This window comes from Pleurodeles waltl, chromosome 6, assembly GCF_031143425.1.
Source record: "Pleurodeles waltl isolate 20211129_DDA chromosome 6, aPleWal1.hap1.20221129, whole genome shotgun sequence".
In the NCBI taxonomy this organism is placed as follows: domain Eukaryota; kingdom Metazoa; phylum Chordata; class Amphibia; order Caudata; family Salamandridae; genus Pleurodeles; species Pleurodeles waltl.
The window spans coordinates 1,662,335,207-1,662,352,599 of NC_090445.1; the positions used below are offsets into that span (position 1 = coordinate 1,662,335,207).

A 17,393-nucleotide genomic window follows, 5' to 3' on the forward strand; every position below is an offset into this window, starting at 1 on the left:
AATGCCCCCGAGATTCCAGAGATAGACTTCTTTATACCGGTGTTAATGGAAAATGCCCCCGTTCAAAAGTTTTTACTTGATCATTGGAGCCACAAATCAGCCATTTGTCTTCAGCCATGGTTATTATTTATTTTATCGGTTTATCTGATGCGTGCATCGATTCCACTTTAGTTACTGACAGGGATGTCAAAAACCATGTTCTACAGTAACTATGGATTTGTGAAACATTGGACAGAATAGCCAGTGTTAGAGCTTCAGAGAACTCAAATCTATATGATTTTTTCATGGTTCCCATATCTGAGTCAAGTGTCTGGCCTACCTAAGTCAGGACCATGATACATGAACTATATCAAAGCTATTTTTTAAACATCAACAATTTGAGTCTTGGCTGATATTGATATCTTTTAGTCTATTCTGACCATTGTTTGTCATGCAAGATTTTATAGTACCCAAACTTTTGATGAGTTTACCTAAGTCCCTTATCATGACAGTCCATAGGAGATGACACATCAAACACGCACGATGATGGGGTGAATAATTGTGAATAGTCTAAGCACTTGCAGTCACTCTGGATAGTATTCCAACACATCATTTTCTTTGCCCACCATGCCACTTCAGATCGGACCCAGCCATATGCAAATCAGCCTTGGTCCTGCTACAATAAATACCATGAAGCTTCCATTTCCAAGCCAGATTCTGCAAAACAAGCAAAACAAAACCAGTTTCACCCCACTTTGGCCTCTTAGCAGGGTGTACCTTGTTCCAGTGGCACAGTTATCATAGAGACCAGCATCTGGGCATACCCTTGGCCACTTAGGGTGTTACATCAAACACACAAAAGGTGATGGGAGGAGTTCTTGCAAATGGTACAGCCACCGGCAATCTCTTGGAGTAGCATTCCAACCCTTCATTTTATTTTTGCTCACTATGTCACCTCAGATTAGACCCAGCCACGTGGAAGTCAGTCAGGGTCCTGCTTCATTAGGAACAGCCTAGCTCGAAATGCCAAACTAGGTCCTCTATGAACTGGAACACAAACAACCGAAGACTGCTTCTGGCCTCTTTAGTCTAGTGTAGCTTGTTTCTAGCAGCACATTGAGCAAAGTCACCATGTCTGGGCTACTAAAGGTGTTACATCAAACACACAAAAGGTGATGGTAAGAGGGCTTGCAAACAGTCTAACCACTGGCAATCATTTGGCGTAGCATTCCAGCCCATCGGTTTTGTCTCTGCCAGTGTAACTGCAGGTACATGCAAATCAGGGTTCCTGTTTTAATAGGAACAATCCAGCCTGAACTGTGAAGTCACCTTTTTTTTCCCTGAACTGGAACACAAGCAACCCAAGACCAGTTTCAGCCTATTTGGGCCTCTTTGTTCAGCTGTAGCTTAGTTACAATAGCACAGTGCTCACTTGTCCCACGTCTGTTTCCTTCTAAAGAGGGCTTTGTCTAGCTAACAGGATTGACTGTTCCCATGAGGAGCAGGGTCAGTGCAGATTTGAATAATGCGGCTCTCTGTCTAGAGTTGCACAGTGTGCGAAAAACAATGATTTGAAATTGATACCCAGAGCGAGTGCTTCGGGCTATTTGCAGTCATTACTTCCTTCACCTTTTATGTGTTTGATTCCATAACATTTGACTAGTCGTCATCCTTTATTTCCACTGATATTTGCTCCTGCCATTTCTCCTTAAGCTACCTAACAGTTGGGTTGGAGCATAGAGGTACAGTAATAGTTGCATATAGTCCTTACATCACTCCTGCCAGTTGTTTCTCGATTGTTATATAAGACCAGATGCGGCGATCAGGCAAGTGAAGTCCTAGTGCAGAGATAGGGTTGTATTGTAACTGTTAGTGTTGTAAAGTGTTGTATTTACTATTGTTTTTGCATGTTGGTAAATGTTTTTAGACTTTTTTACAGTCACCATATTTTTCAGTGAGTTGGTGCCTGTTGTTGGCTAGGCCTTCCAATAGGTTGGACAGAGCTCAAGATATAAAAGGTTACATTTTCTCAACATGGGTGCTCCAGCATGGAGGTAGCCATTGTGAACAAAATGACAGGTAGGATATGTAGGAATGTTGAATAATATTACACACCTTACATGGCTCGCAATACAGCAGATCCAAGTCACCTTGTTGAGATTGAATGGCTTTTTCCATGTGAGCCATGGCAGTTGTTGAACCACAAAATAAGATCCTACGTACAAACCTCTTAGACCTCCAAATGGGGTGGTGGCATATAGTTTAGCCATCTTCAGCTTCTAAGTCTAGAACCCCCAGTCTAGAATTTTACACAAATGTTTTGATGTCCTCATGAAATGTTTCCAGGAGAGGTTTGGGAAACTTAAAAAGTAGTGTGCTGAATATATAGCGAAACCATGGAGTTATATCCTGTGCCCCGCGATGAGCGACGGTGAGATGAGATCACCTGAGGAAGTCTGTTGAAATGTTCTGCATTAATGGGTTTATGTTAGGGTAGGCTCCAGGTGTGGCTCTCCTCTTTTCATCGTTTCACATCTCAGTGGCAGTATGCCACTCTTGTACCAGCTGATTTTGTTTCATGGGAAGGATGAGAATCCGGAGATCAGATTAATCAACTCTGGCATTGAAAATTCCAGTTGTGACAAAGTGAGAAGGATGTCTTCCACACACTATAAGATTTTCTGCTGGCCTATTTGTAATTCAGTGCTGTGTATTTTCTGTTTTTGGTGACTGGCTCCTGCGAGTGGTTCCAGATATAACAAGAAGAGATTTTGGAAAAACAGACACCCCTTTCCAGTGCACCACTTGATGGGGAGGGGTTCATATAGATAGCATCTGCAGGTATTATTCGCCACTGGGTCAGTGTGCAGTCATTTAACTTTGTTTATGAAGCCATTTAACTTTGTTTATGAATCCAGCAACTAGGATGTGTGTTGTTAATAGGTCGATTATAAACTTCTTGCTTTCTCACTATGCTTGTAAGGCTTCCACTTAATTTTTGACAATCTACATTCTGCCTGTAATGTAAAGTGAGCATTCCATTTTAACTTAACTTTGTTGTAGAGTTCTCTAAATGCCTAAGGATGTTTATTATACTTAATCATAAGGTCTATGATAGTTGTTCTCAGTGATTTTCATCGAGTTTTGTGTTTCTTACGTCCCAGGCAGAGTCCTGCATTCAGACTCCTCTGATGTATGATTACCAGCTGCTCATAATTTTTGGACAGGCAGTACAGAGCATACATTATGTAGCAGAAAGTCAGGGACATCTGATTTCAGGATTTTCTTCTCTTTTGGGTGACTGTATTTAGTCACATTTACATGCAACAGTATTCCTAAAGACAGCGCTTAATTTGTAAAACAACAAGGGCCGGGGTCCAACGTATTTCTCATTAGTTGCCAGTGCTAGTTACCAAATACCAGGGTTGCCTAGTTTTGATTCCCCCTCATGCCTTAATCCATCTCCCTAAACTCTCTACCCTTTTATCTCACTCTTGTAAGTCATTTGGCATCCCTTTTCTCTTTTGTCAGAGTTTTCATTGTTTCTCTTCCTCCTCCTTTTCTCCATATGTGTTTTCCCTCTCCTGCTATTGGTCAAAGTTTGATGATAAAAAATATGTTCTAATGTCTAAAAATAAGTGCCAGCAGACCCTACCTGCAACCACTGACTCAAATTAAGCACTGCTTGGATGTGATATGCAGCCCATAGATATTTGAAGTTACACTGGCGTATGGTCTGAAATGCTACCTTTCAAGATGGGGAAGCTGGGTACATTTGGTGACAGTGCAAGAAATATGTGCATTACACACACAAAATACAGAAGTAGGCTTTCTCTTTTGGAAGTAGTAGAGTGCATACTTCTACTAGAGCATAGTGTAAGATCAAGTAATTCAGGACCCCCCTGTCATGTTTTTTACTATAATTAAGCATACCATGTGCCAGAATAGGGTCTATGGTCATATTCCAGTAGCTCACAGTTTTACCATTGCCATCCTGCTAACTTATTTAAGTCTTTTAGATATATTGGCCAAGAGCAGGAATTGACTTCCATTTGGGCCCCATACTGAGCCTATCATCGGTATTTTATCTTGCATGTCAATTTTTACAGCAAGTTTCTAGTGGAACAGATTGGCCAATGTAACTATAGCTCCGAATGTCTCTCATTAGTCCCATTTATCTTATGTGTGTGATAAAATTATGGGGTTCTAGATTTAGGTTACTGTGTGAGGCTTCATTAACTTAGTTCATCAGAAGCACATAGCTCCTTATTGAATATTACAAAAAAAAATACAAAAGTTGATAGTGGGGTAATCTGAAAATGCTGTAATAGTCCTATTGGAAACTTAAAACCGATGTTGTACTGGCAACTGTGTGATGTATCACGGTAGGCTGTTGCATGCTTCTGAAGCCTCACAGACTTGTTGCATGAGTTGCTTATTTCCAAACATTTGTATTTTTACTGTTTCTTGAAGACAAACCGGACAGCCTTCCAGTGCCTGCAGAAGTATCAAAAGTATAATAAGGAATTTAAGAAGAGAGAGTGGACCAAAGAGGAGGACCAGATGCTCACTCATTTGGTTGACCAAATGAGAGTTGGAATCCATATACCATACCAGAAAAGTAAGTCTTTACCAGCAGTGGTCCACCAGTATCATTGCGGGCCTAGTGAACTACTGGCATGACACAAGTAACAATGTGCACTCAGCCTGGACCAATGTCCTTTGCACACATATACTAGGTCTGTGGATGCTGCATATAACATACTGTTTCTTTCAAGTGAGGAAGCATACTAAGTTTGGTTATGACTGTAGGTGATGTATAGTTGAGGATCCCAGAAATATTTTTTTATGAGGCTGTATCATTTGATTTCCGTATGCTACTATCCTGGCAAGAGTGGGAGAAATTACCTGCACTGTGCAAGTAGCATGCTGCAGCACTTGCTCTTAAGTAACCATTAGAGATATGCAGTATGCAGGGCAAATTTATGTGCTGGGTGTGTCTGATTTATTTTCACCGTGAGAGAGCAGAGTGTGGTATTGCCGCCTTTCATCTTATTTTAATGTGCTTCTATACTGATATAAACTTTTTAAAAAGTGTAATTTAGGAGCAAAAGAGTCTATGAGATTTTTCAATTTATTCATCAAAGGGGTTGTCTATTTTGCTGAGGAAGCAGCTTTCTGGAAGATGTGAAAATGTATATCCTTCATTCTGTGTGGGATAAATAGTCAAAAGCCCTTTGGATGACAATGGAAAGTGTCAAATCTTTCTACATTCCTTTTGTTCTGAGAGGCGAGCTAAATTTATATTTTGTAGTTTTAATGTGTTTAAAAGAGTGCCAAAGACTCAGATATGCTTCATTGCACCAGTTTAATTAAGTACTGACATAAGATTTCAATTTTATTAACTTTGTAGTTTACATGTAAAGGTCATCTATAATTGTTGTTCAGGTCATCTGATTTTGATTATCCTGCTGCAAAGGAGTTTTGTGGAGTTCCTTGTCGTTTTTATAATTGGCCCAAAGATGTCTCTCAAATATGTGTGGTTAACCTTTCAGTTGCATACTACATGGAGGGCAGAGATACTTTCCAGTTGATTTACCGCTGGACCAAATCTGTGGATCCCAGATTGAAAAAAGGTTTTTGGACACCAGAAGAAGATGCTGTAAGTTACTTTTAAAAACTTTTTTTTAATGTAGAAGAGCTGTACCGTGTGTAGACTTACATGTTCCACAGCCTTGAACTTATGAGTTTAAAGTTTAGTAGTAGGAATTTTCACATGTAGGTGGAGATCTCTGCAGTTGGGATGAAGATCTCCCAATGGTAAAGTTTAGGGAAAGTAAAAATGTTTATTAAACGTTAAATAAATATAAAAAATGTTTTTATGGTAAATATTAATTTAAATTAATTCATTCATTTATTTTAAATATAGAACAACATTTTTAAAAAATGCTAAATCATTATCAAGTTCATTTTGAAATTAGTAATTAATTCATATACATTTATTACATTTAAATTATTATTTTAAAGCTGTATTTAGTAATTTCACTTAGAATAAAATGTTTATATATATTTATTATAAATTAGCAATTACCAAAAGTTATCTTTAGAATTAATTTACATTAATTCATTTTTAAATAGGATTACATTTATTTTACATTTCAAAAGTTATTGAACTATTTGAAAGGAAAATATTTATTTTTTAATTAAATGTATATATAATTAAAAATTAGAAATAAATTAATGTATTTTAAAATTATTTTACATGGGATTCCAGTTTAAGTCCCGGCCTCTGTTATTTTCCATGTAGGGTGTTACAGCATCAGTAGCTAGCGATGTTTGGTGCTGGACTCCCTCCAGGTCTAAGCTGGAGTGCATGCGTGACTGGTTTGGGTTGTTGTTGTCATTAGAATTGCAGTTTGTGAATAGAATTGGGGTTACTCTTTTATGGATGGGTGTAAATCCTTTGCTAAATCCCTTCACACTGCTCCCTTAACCACTCCTTAATTCTCCCTGAACTGCTCCCATTTAGTAGTAAGTATTCCCCATGCTCCAGAGACTCGAGCCTGCCCTCCCACATTTACTAAAACAAATGCGTCCACACTAGGGGTGGATATCTCAGCACAGAAAAGATAGTTGAGGTGAAGGTCTCCACAAGTAGTTTTCTGATTACCATTTTGTAGTATGTGAGTAGGACTATTGTGGTACTACTAAACATACTATAAAATGCAGTTTGTAAAAAAGGTCCATATTATCCAGGCCTTTCCCTTTAAAAATGTATTAAAATAAAAACGCATTTGAGGTGCTTACATCTTTTGAGTTTGTCATATTTTTACATGTAATCTTGATAAGACTCAGGCAGACAAGCAGTCATGGAAGAGCAAGGTCGACTTTAGGAAGACAGGCATAAAATTCCCTCTGTCTTGCAAACTTCACCACATGTCCCTGAGTCCTGGCCACGTTTACGGCCACTGAGCACAATCTGAATTTCTTTTTGGATTAACTCCTAAGCATAGTCAATTCAGTATAGTAGAAGATGTTGTAACCGTAACATGTATTCTAGTAGTAATGTGGTCTAATGCCATGTGTTATACCGAAAGCCGGTCCTGGCTTTTTAGCCAACATCACTTTGCATGCTGGAGCTAATAGACCCAAAGCTGTAATATATACGTGGAGAATCACAGAAAGTACCGTGAGGTTGAATAAGAAGCCTGGAATACTGCACATGGTATCAGGATAGACTTTATAGAAAAGTATATCTTCAAAGTTGATCAATTACCCAGGAAACTCACTAACCGAGTCTCCCCAGTGTTGACTTCTTATGTTCTTAAGCACAGATTGAAACTGACTGAGGTAATAAATGATGGAAGATGTAAATCTTCTTGAGGTCTAACGAAGAAACTCTCACCTGCCTGCACCTCTACAAACCTAAAGAGTGAAGTGCCTTCATTTTGCTCGCTTGTATTTTATTTTTAGCATTTCATATGTTGCCTGCCAGTCTTTTGAGGCCCAGGAGACTTAATTAAAAAAGAAGAGAATAACAAATTTAAAGTGATGAGCAGAGAAGTGTGTAAGATGACTACGAGTTAAACAGTAGCCTCTTGCATCTACTACAATTGTGATGTGGATTGCTTGCTATTAACATTTTATATAGCCTCTTATAAGTGGCCAAGATGAGGTATTAAGCACTATGTATACGCATACAAAAAGAACTAGGGAAGGACTCACAGAATGGGAGGGGAAAAGGGTGCTTAGAATTCCTGGAGTGAAATGGGAAAAAGTCAATGTAAACATATGACCTAAATGTATGAGTTGGAGGAAAAAGAAAGGTGGAGGGGACTGAAGTAAAGTTGAGGAAACTATGAGAACGGGACAGAGTTTTTTGAAACATAATAATGACTTGTGAGTTATTTAGAACTAATAACTACATTAATAAAGTATACAGTATACATGCAAAGATTCTCTGGTTTCACTAACACAAGCTAAGGAATGCACTGAAATATTAACTGCGTATAATTATCTTGCTCCATCATTGTCTATGCAATGTGCAACAAACTGTATAATATCCGCTAATCAAAAAGTTAGTTTAAATCAGAAAATATCCTTGCTGAGTACATTGTGAGCAACCTAGATATATTTTTAATGTGGAGGTTTTAGAGATTTTGGATGCTTCAACCAGTTGTACAGCAAAAGCCCTTTCAATATAGAAGAAGGCGTTGCAGTGTGAAAGGAATGCTATAGAGTTAGCATATAACTCTCTTTAATGGACCGTTTCTATAACGAGAGGTAGGGATGGCAGGGAGGGAAAAGAGACATCTCAAAGTGATCTCACAGGGATTTGCAGAGAGCAGGATGTTACTCAAAGAAGGCGAAGAGGGGAAGGAGTGAGTTTAAATTTTATATTTTATACTTTATACTTTATACTAAACCTCGACCTGACCAACTGGACGAACTTTTGACCTATCTCTTTGTTGCCCAGTTTCTCCCAGAATCTTGGAGAAACATGTTAATGCCTGGCTCACATCTTTTGTGGAGGCCTAAAATATTTGTACATCCTTCACAGTCGGGCTTCAGGGTGGGACACAGTACTGAATCTGCCCTCCTATGCATCACTGAACATCTTAGATGGCACCTGGATGAGGGTGAAATGGCTGTGCTTATTTTACTAGATCTTAGCGTGGCCTTTGATACTGTAACCCACTCCATCCTGGTCGAAAGATTGATGACACTGGCCCTTGAGAATAAAGTGCTGACCTGGTTAACATCATTCCTAAAAGACCGGAAGTTTCAAGTCTTTTTGGCGAATGTTTGGGGCCCCCAACATTGGCTGGCATCCCTAGGGGCTATTCCAATCCATTTTGCACGGTAAAAAATCTATGCTTTATGCTGTATGAGAACCTATCTATGAAGTCTCTGGTGACCAAGGTCACTTCCACCTGCTTTGCGGTGCTCAACTCGGTGAAAAAGATCACCCGGATGCTTCTCCAACCAGCCCAAAGGACTGTGAGTCAAGCCCTTATCAAGGTTAGAGTATGACAGTGTGCTGCATTTAGGTATCAATAAGGTTTCGATCCGACGGCTACAGCTAGTCCAAAGTTCAGCCACCAGACTCATGTATCGGCTGCCAAAATATGCTGCAGTCTTACATCTTTCCCATGAGCTTCATTGGCTTACGATTACAAAGCAAATCAAATTAAAAGCCCTGTGCTATATGTACAAAGCTAAAACTGAAGTGGGTCCGCGGTATATCTCGGATATGGTGGTGCCTTATCAGCCCACACATAGGCTTAGATCAATAAATCAGACCCTGTGCATTGTGTCCAGGTTCCGTCTGACCCGTATGGGAGGTCGCTTCGTTACATCCTTGGGCCCAAGAATATGGAACGCTCTCCCAGAGATTCTAAGAAATTGTACTTCACTTCCTATAGTCCGTAAAGGTCTGAAGAACTGGCTATTATAAGCTGCTGCTTTTGATCACCCTACCTTTTGCTTAGCGAAAGTAAACCCTGTGTGGGTTGCTGTTACATTTTATAAGACTATAAATAAATCAAATAAACTTTATACTAAAAGTGAAGGGTTTCAGTAACCGTAGGTAGAAACAAAACTGAGTGTATACTTCACAGGGTGATCAAAGAGTAGAATATGATGAAGGAAAACTTGACTGGCCAAGATTGCAAAGGGCATCGGTCAGTGCTTATAGAAGGCCGGTTAGGAATGGTGTCATAGGAACTGCTAAGTAGAGGATGAAGTTAAACACATGGGTGCCACTAGTATTTGGTACAGCATGGCAGTTAATTTCAGAGAAACTAACATTCTGAGGATTTGTGTCAGTCATTTATAATATACACAATCATATTGAGTGGATTAGAACTGCACTTTAAAAAAAAAAAAATTTGTTTTGTATTCTGCTTATTATAGAAATTGTTAAGAGCTGTTTCAATATATGGAGAGCGCGACTGGTATAAAATCAGGGAGGAGGTACCGGGGAGGAGCGATTCCCAGTGCAGAGACCGGTAAGAATTGTTTTGAATTGAATCTTTTAATTATTTAATTACTGTTTGAGGCGATACATGCAGACTGGTGGTTATTTGCTGATCACTACTCAGGAAAGCCAAAATACCCAGACACAAGCGCTAAAACACAAACTGATCCCCAAAAGGCTTTAAACTGCCTTAGTAGTTTAGAGAGAGAATAACTAATGGTATCAGCAATGTAAATAGGACTTTCATGTCTTCTTTTCCCTGTTCCACTGTCTTGCTCACCTTTCTTCTTCAACCATGATTCAACCATCCAACTTGGGGCCTAATCTAGAGTTTTGCGGAGGGGTTACTCTGTCATAACAGTGATGGATATCCCGTCTGCCGAAATATAAGCACCATAGGAAATGGGATTTATATTTCAGCGGACGGGATATTCATCCCTGTTGTGATGGAGTAACTGCTCTGCCAAAATCGAAATCAGGCCTTTGGTCTGTATTTCTCACTTCTCTACTTATCAAGCTATGATCTCTAATTTTTGTCTATTTGCCTGGCATTTCTGTGGTCATGCGACATGTGTGTGAATTGTTTTTCCACATCATGGATTCCTTACTGGTTGTTAGATCGTGTCAAAGGACTGTAGCTTCTGACCTTATTCTGCTTGCTACATAGACTTAAGCCCATCCAGAACATTGGCGTTAACAACTTCCATACCTAAGCATAGATGACTACTTCACCCCGGTGCTTGAACTGTATCTGCTGCTTTTGTCAGCCTTATATCCTTCTAGTGTCTTTGCATCGCCCTCTGGGCTATCCATGACTTTGGACTGATCTTTCTTCTTTTGCAAAGTTTGCCCATATTGTCCAAGGCAAATGTGGTGATGCAGTCTCGCCCGGCTCAAGATCATCTCTTCCTTCACAAAGTCTCAGACTGGCTGTACAGACAGCTAGGCTACCCAGACAATAATGCAGACGACCCACAACCACCTTGATTCTGTAGAGCTGCAAAGAGCTGACCAATCCCGCTCAGCCTCAGGTGACACTTTCCACATGGACAAAGGCGATTCAATGCAAGAAAAATGTATTAACTATCAGGCAACCATCTGGCGTTGGGAATATGTATAAAATCAATGAAACATGTTTTAAATGTAAAACATTCAGACAGATGTGCAGGCTGCCTGCCGAACAAGCATAAGCAGCGCTTCAAACTGTGGCCGAGATTCATAATGATGATCACAGCTGCCATAACATTACCGTAACGGTACATGACACCCTTTTCTGTTTAATATTGTAGGTTGGGTATGCAGTTTGTTCTCACATTTGCATATTACATACTTGAGGTTGTGCTGAAAGAAACTATTTTCTTTGGAGGGTCACCTTACTTACTTAGGAGTTCTACATAGCTCTGGGCATCGCCTCACGGTTTCTTCAGAGTGCTGTCTAGTCCAGGATTATGGTGTGGCAGGAGTCCAAATGTCCATGTGCATGACTCCTTTCTGATATTATAGTAGACATAGCCTCGCCCTGACGTCATCTAGTGAGAATTTGTTGGCATTCGCTGCCCTCCTATAAACAATCTGCGAGACAGGTGTGGAGGGGCAATGACCAAAGGTCAGGCCCTTATACCTGCTGTTTGTACCAGGGAGTGGGTAGTCGAGACTTAGAACTGACGCATTGGGCATTTACAGATACACAACTTCATGCTGCCAAGAAGAGTAACACAGTGGAACAAAAAGTGCTAAGTGGCAAAAAGTCTCTAGGTAAAAAATATGACAGTAACAACAATTGTCAAATGTTAATCCAAGTTGACAAAACGTGTAATAAAACTACTGAATGTTTTTGTAGCTTGTTCAAGAGCACACTTGAAGAAAGTATATGAGTGGAGTGTAGTTCCCAATAGTGTCTTGTGTGTTTGATTATAGTCACTGAGATTAAAGTATACGTACTGTATGTCTTGTATTCATCTGGGTGTGTGACAGTGTGTTTTAGATATGATATTTCTGGGTATTGTCTGTGTGTGTGGTGCTCATGTTTGGGACTATGAGTTCAGTGTGGTTCAGCAAGAGTTATTGGAGGGAGTGTGCTCATCCAAGTATATTAATATAAGAAGTCAGTGGAACATAAAAAGAGTGTGCAGTTGTCAGTAGGTATTGGTGATAAATTGAGATCTTGTATGTTATGGATTTATGGTGTATTTGTGTAGCACATGGATAACCAAAAGGCTGTGGAGTGATTTGGAGGGTCAAAGGTAAAGATGCAGTCGACCATTGATTGAAGAGGAAACAAAAATGGACTGTTAGTGCATTGTGATGCATTGTTCTCTAAAGAGCTGTGTGTTCAACAATTTTTTTTAAATTGGAGCAGTGTTGATGGATATAGGAATGTTGTTCCTGGTGCTTGATGCATAAATCAAAAATGCATGTTGATTTCTTTCTTTTCTTTTTTGAACACTTTTTTGCCTCCAGTCTGAATGTGGCCTTGATTTGGGTTTGCTGAGGACTACTGGAGATGGTGTGCCTCTCAGCCACCAAGGCAGTGATACTGTTCACAATGGCTTTGTAAATGATGCATCTGTTTTGAAGATAGTGCGGACTAACAAGGGAGGTAGTGTAGTTCCATTAGGTTGAAGGTGATGTTGTCATATTTCTTCAAGCCACGGATTAGATGTTTTGTGACATGTAGGTGTCGTAGTTGGACTCTTGCTGTGGGCAAGACTGCTGGTTTAAGGGTGGCAGTGCTTATGTTTGTAGGCGACTCTGCCAATCCTACAACAAATCGCAACTTTCGCCCTAACCCTCTCGGCTCACAAGCAGAACCTCACCAAAAACCCAAACAGTAAAAGGTGATTTGTGGCAGCCTTCACGCATGGTCTGATGTAACAGCAAGACACACTGTAGGCAAGTGTCCGAAGAGGCACCATATGCAGCGAAAGAATGGTTGCATGCACCATAGAAGTGGTCGGAATAACAATGGATTCTGTGCACTGATGTGGTAGGAGTATTTTTAAGGGTATCCTTTTGGAAGTGACTTGCCTTCTGGCAAAGCTTTCACAGCAGTCAAAATGTCAGCATCCATTCTCGTCTGAGAACAAGTCACTGCAGCCACAGAAGCCATAGCTACTGCAGATTTGGCTGCTTCATCAGCCAGATTATTGCTGATAACGTGTACTCCTACACGTTGGTGGCCCAATGTATGTACTACATGGACACAAGGTAGCTTATCCTTGAGATCAGCCACCCTCTCCCACAGAGTTCTGTGTTTGATGGTGTTCCCTCTGGAGTCTCTAAACCCATTCATCTTCCAATGATTAAGGTAATCATTGTAGGACTCAACCTAGTAGTATGAGTCACAGACAAATAAAGTCAGTAATCCTGGCTCTGTGTGTTTTAGCGCTAAAATAAGGGCTTTAAGTTCAGCCAGTTGAGCTGTGAGATCCCCTGAGGACTGCGTGTAGGTATTCTTAGGATGGAAAACTCCATCCTTCATCACTCCGCTCACGGCTGCGCAAGCGGCAGAGTATTGATGTTTTGTGTCTATAGCTGGCTTCGCTGAACCATCCGTGTAAATGACAGTACGGTATCTGACAAGAGGCAAAATATCTTGAGGAGGGGGGTACTCCTGTTCGTATTGGAGAAATTCTTGTGTGAAGTTTTGGATCAAAGATGTAGTCAACATCAGTGGCAGTCAGGGAGGTTGCTCACTGAATCCAACGTGGTTGTAATGCTTTAGTGTTAGGAACGCTTGCTTTGCTGAAGGCCTCTAAGCTGGCACAGGGGTAACGACAACGATGCGTTTCCCTTGGGCAAGTGGCCTCTCCTTAATGACAGCCATTTGAACTGGAGTTAGGAGTTTTTCTGTAGGTGCAAAACGTTGTTCTGCATTGGAGTATAAATGTGATTTATATGCTATGGGCACTGTGTCGGCCTCATTAAAGGTGACATAAGCGAACCCAATTGCACCAACATTTATTCTAATGACCAAATTTGTTTTGTTGTCACATGTGTGCAAGTGTTTTGCTTCTAACATGTCCTGTTGCAATTTCCTAAGGATGCATGGGTGTTCAAGTGTCCAGTGTCTGCTAGAAAAATCAGGGCGTATTAAGTCATAGAGTGGCTTGATGCGTTATGCATAGTCTGGAATGTATGTTCTGCCAAAATGAAAGAAACCAACTAAAAACTATAGTTTCCTGAGGGTTTTAAGTGGGTGTAGTTGAGCACATTTCTCTAGGAAGTGCTGGGCCAGGCTCTTGCCCTCGTTTGATAGCTCATATCCCAGGAACAGTACGCTGAGAAAGGCTATTTTAGTTTTCCTAAAATTACATTTGTAGCCAAAGGCTGTGAATCCTAAAACAATCCGATCGACTCTGCCAAGATGAATGGTGAGGTCGGCATCTGTGAGATAGATATCATCCACATAAGACAAAGCCTCTGGATCAATATCATGCAATATTGATGTTACACGGGCTGAGAACAGCCCTCGGCTGTTCTTGTAGCCCTGGGGCAAACGACAAAAGCGTTTTTGTCAGCCAAATGAGAATGCACTCAGGTCCCGACTTTCATGTGCTTAGTTCTGTCAGTAAAAACCGCTGGAAATATCCAAGGTTTTTTTTGTATATTTTGCGCACTATGTTATTAATTAGTGCTGTACTATGTGAATTTTGTGTAGCGTATTTACTTGTATGGCTGTTTAAGTGTCTGTAATCTGGGACTATTCTATAAGAATGGTCCGGCTTTGCAACGGGGAATAACTGGTTATTCATTGCATAGACAAAGGGCTCAATTACTCCCTGGTACTCAAGCTGAGTGAGGATCTCCCTCACTGGAGCTTTTGCTTCATGTTCAACAGGATATTGTGGCAGAGTCTGGGGTGTAGACCTGATAGGTATTACATGACAAGAAGAATCCTTGTTCCAACCTACATGGTTGTGGTGTAACACAGGTGCCTGCGCCGCAGCCCAGTTGACTGCATAGGCTTGTTTTACCTCCTCTGGAACAAGATCAGAGAAAGATGGCAAAATTACATCTTCCCCTTGTGGGAGCTTACGGACGTGCTCGGGAGGCCAGCCCCTTTCGGCCAGTAGGATATCACTACTAAGTTCATCCCAGAATATAACACCAATGGTGCGCTCCTGTTGGGGGGAAAACGTGGCCGTCCGCAGTCTCAACTGCTATAAAATCACTAGTTGCTGTTTCATCCAAATGATCTTTCAGACTCTGGCGACATATCGTGACCTCTGCTGCACTGTCTAACAGTGTCACTGCCCATGTCTTGTTCTTCAGCAATGCTCTCAAGTGTACTGGCATTTTTAACTGACAGCGCTGCCACATTTGTTTTTTGACTATGGATTTTGTTGTGGGGACTTATCTTCTTTTTTGTCTGACGACTGTGGTGAATCTTTCTTCTGTTTCTTGTATTCAGGACGTCAATCAGGACGGCCCCCTCTCTCGCTACGTCTATCCGGTGCGTCCTGAAAGAAACAAGAGGGACGTGAATTAGTATATGTAGGAAGTTGGCTCTGTATGTGCTATTTCAAAGTAAGGAATAGCATGCACAGAGTCCAAGGGTTCCCCTTAGAGGTAAGATAGTGGCAAAAAGAGATAATACTAATGCTCTATTTTGTGGTAGTGTGGTCGAGCAGTAGGCTTATCAAAGGAGTAGTGTTAGGCATTTGTTGTACATACACACAGGCAATAAATGAGGAACACACACTCAGACAAATCCAGCTAATAGGTTTTGTTATAGAAAAATATATTTTCTTAGTTTATTTTAAGAACCACAGGTTCAAATTTTACATGTAATATCTCATTTGAAAGGTATAACAGGTAAGTACTCTAGGAACTTTGAATCATTACTTTAGCATGTATACTTTTTACATAAAACACAATAAACTGTTTTAAAAGTGGACACAGTGCAATTTTCACAGTTCTTGGGGGAGGTAAAGTATTGTTAGTTTTAACAGGCAAGTAAGTCACTTACAAGTCTTAGTTTTTGGTCCAAGGTAGCCCACCGTTGGGGGTTCAGAGCAACCCCAAAGTTATCACACCAGCAGCTCAGGGCCGGTCAGGTGCAAAGGTCAAAGAGGTGCCCAAAACACACAGGCTTCAATGGAGAGAAGGGGGTGCCCCGGTTCCAGTCTGCCAGCAGGTAAGTACCCGCGTCTTCGGAGGGCAGACCTGGGGGGTTTTGTAGGGCACCGGGGGGGACACAAGTTAGCACAGAAAGTACACCCTCAGCAGCGCGGGGGCGGCCGGGTGCAGTGTGAAAACAAGCGTCGGGTTCTCTGTTGATTTCAATGGGAGACCAAGGGGTCTCTTCAGCGATGCAGGCAGGCAAGGGGGGGGCTCCTCGGGGTAGCCACCACCTGGGCAAGGGAGAGGGCTTCCTGGGGGTCACTCCTGCACAGGAGTTCCATTCCTTTAGGCGCTGGGGGCTGCGGGTGCAGGGTCTTTTCCAGCCGTCGGGAAATGGAGTTCAGGCAGTCGCGGTCAGGGGGAGCCTCGGGATTCCCTCTGCAGGCGTCGCTGTGGGGGCTCAGGGGGGACAACTTTGGTTACTCACGGTCTCGGAGTCGCCGGAGGGTCCTCCCTGAGCTGTTTGTTCTCCACCAGTCGAGTTGGGGTCGCCGGGTGCAGTGTTGCAAGTCTCACGCTTCTTGCGGGGAGTTGCAGGGGTCTTTAAATCTGCTCCTTGAAACAAAGTTGCAGTTCTTTTGGAGCAGTGCCGCTGTCCTCAGGAGTTTCTTGTCTTTCTTGAAGCAGGGCAGTCCTCAGAGGAGTCAGAGGTCGCTGGTCCCTTGGAAAGCGTCGCTGGAGCAGGTTTCTTTGGAAGGCAGGAGACAGGCCGGTAAGTCTGGGGCCAAGGCAGTTGGTGTCTTCTGTTTTTCCTCTGCAGGGGTTTTTCAGCTCAGCAGTCCTTCTTGTTAGTTGCAGGAATCTAAATTCTTAGGTTCAGGGGAGCCCTTAAATACTAAATTTAAGGGCGTGTTTAGGTCTGGGGGGTTAGTAGCTAATGGCTACTGGCCCTGAGGGTGGGTACACCCTCTTTGTGCCTCCTCCCAAGGGGAGGGGGTCACAATCCTATCCCTATTGGGGGAATCCTCCTTCTACAAGATGGAGGATTCCTAAAAGTCAGAGTCACCTCAGTTCAGGACACCTTAGGGGCTGTCCTGACTGGCCAGTGACTCCTCCTTGTTTTTCTCATTATCTCTCCTGGACTTGCCGCCAAAAGTGGGGGCTGGGTCCAGGGGGCAGGCATCTCCACTAGCTGGAGTGCCCTGGGGCATTGTAACACGAAGCTTGAGCCTTTGAAGCTCACTGCTAGGTGTTACAGTTCCTGCAGGGGGGAGGTGTGAAGCACCTCCACCCAGAGCAGGCTTTGTTTCTGTCCTCAGAGAGCACAAAGGCTCTCACCGCATGAGGTCAGAAACTTGTCTCAGCAGCA

At 41.8% G+C, this 17,393-nt stretch overlaps 1 protein-coding gene across 2 annotated transcripts in view; it reads left to right on the plus strand.

The window, feature by feature from the left end:
• SNAPC4 (small nuclear RNA activating complex polypeptide 4) overlaps window positions 1-17,393 on the plus strand; it is a 178,444-nt gene that overhangs the window by 83,152 nt on the left and 77,899 nt on the right. For both annotated transcript variants that reach the window (XM_069241609.1, XM_069241608.1), the window contains exons 11-13: window positions 4,453-4,600; window positions 5,535-5,641; window positions 9,895-9,989. In XM_069241609.1, coding sequence (XP_069097710.1) covers window positions 4,453-4,600; window positions 5,535-5,641; window positions 9,895-9,989 — 350 coding nt within the window. The remainder of the gene's footprint in view (window positions 1-4,452; window positions 4,601-5,534; window positions 5,642-9,894; window positions 9,990-17,393) is intronic.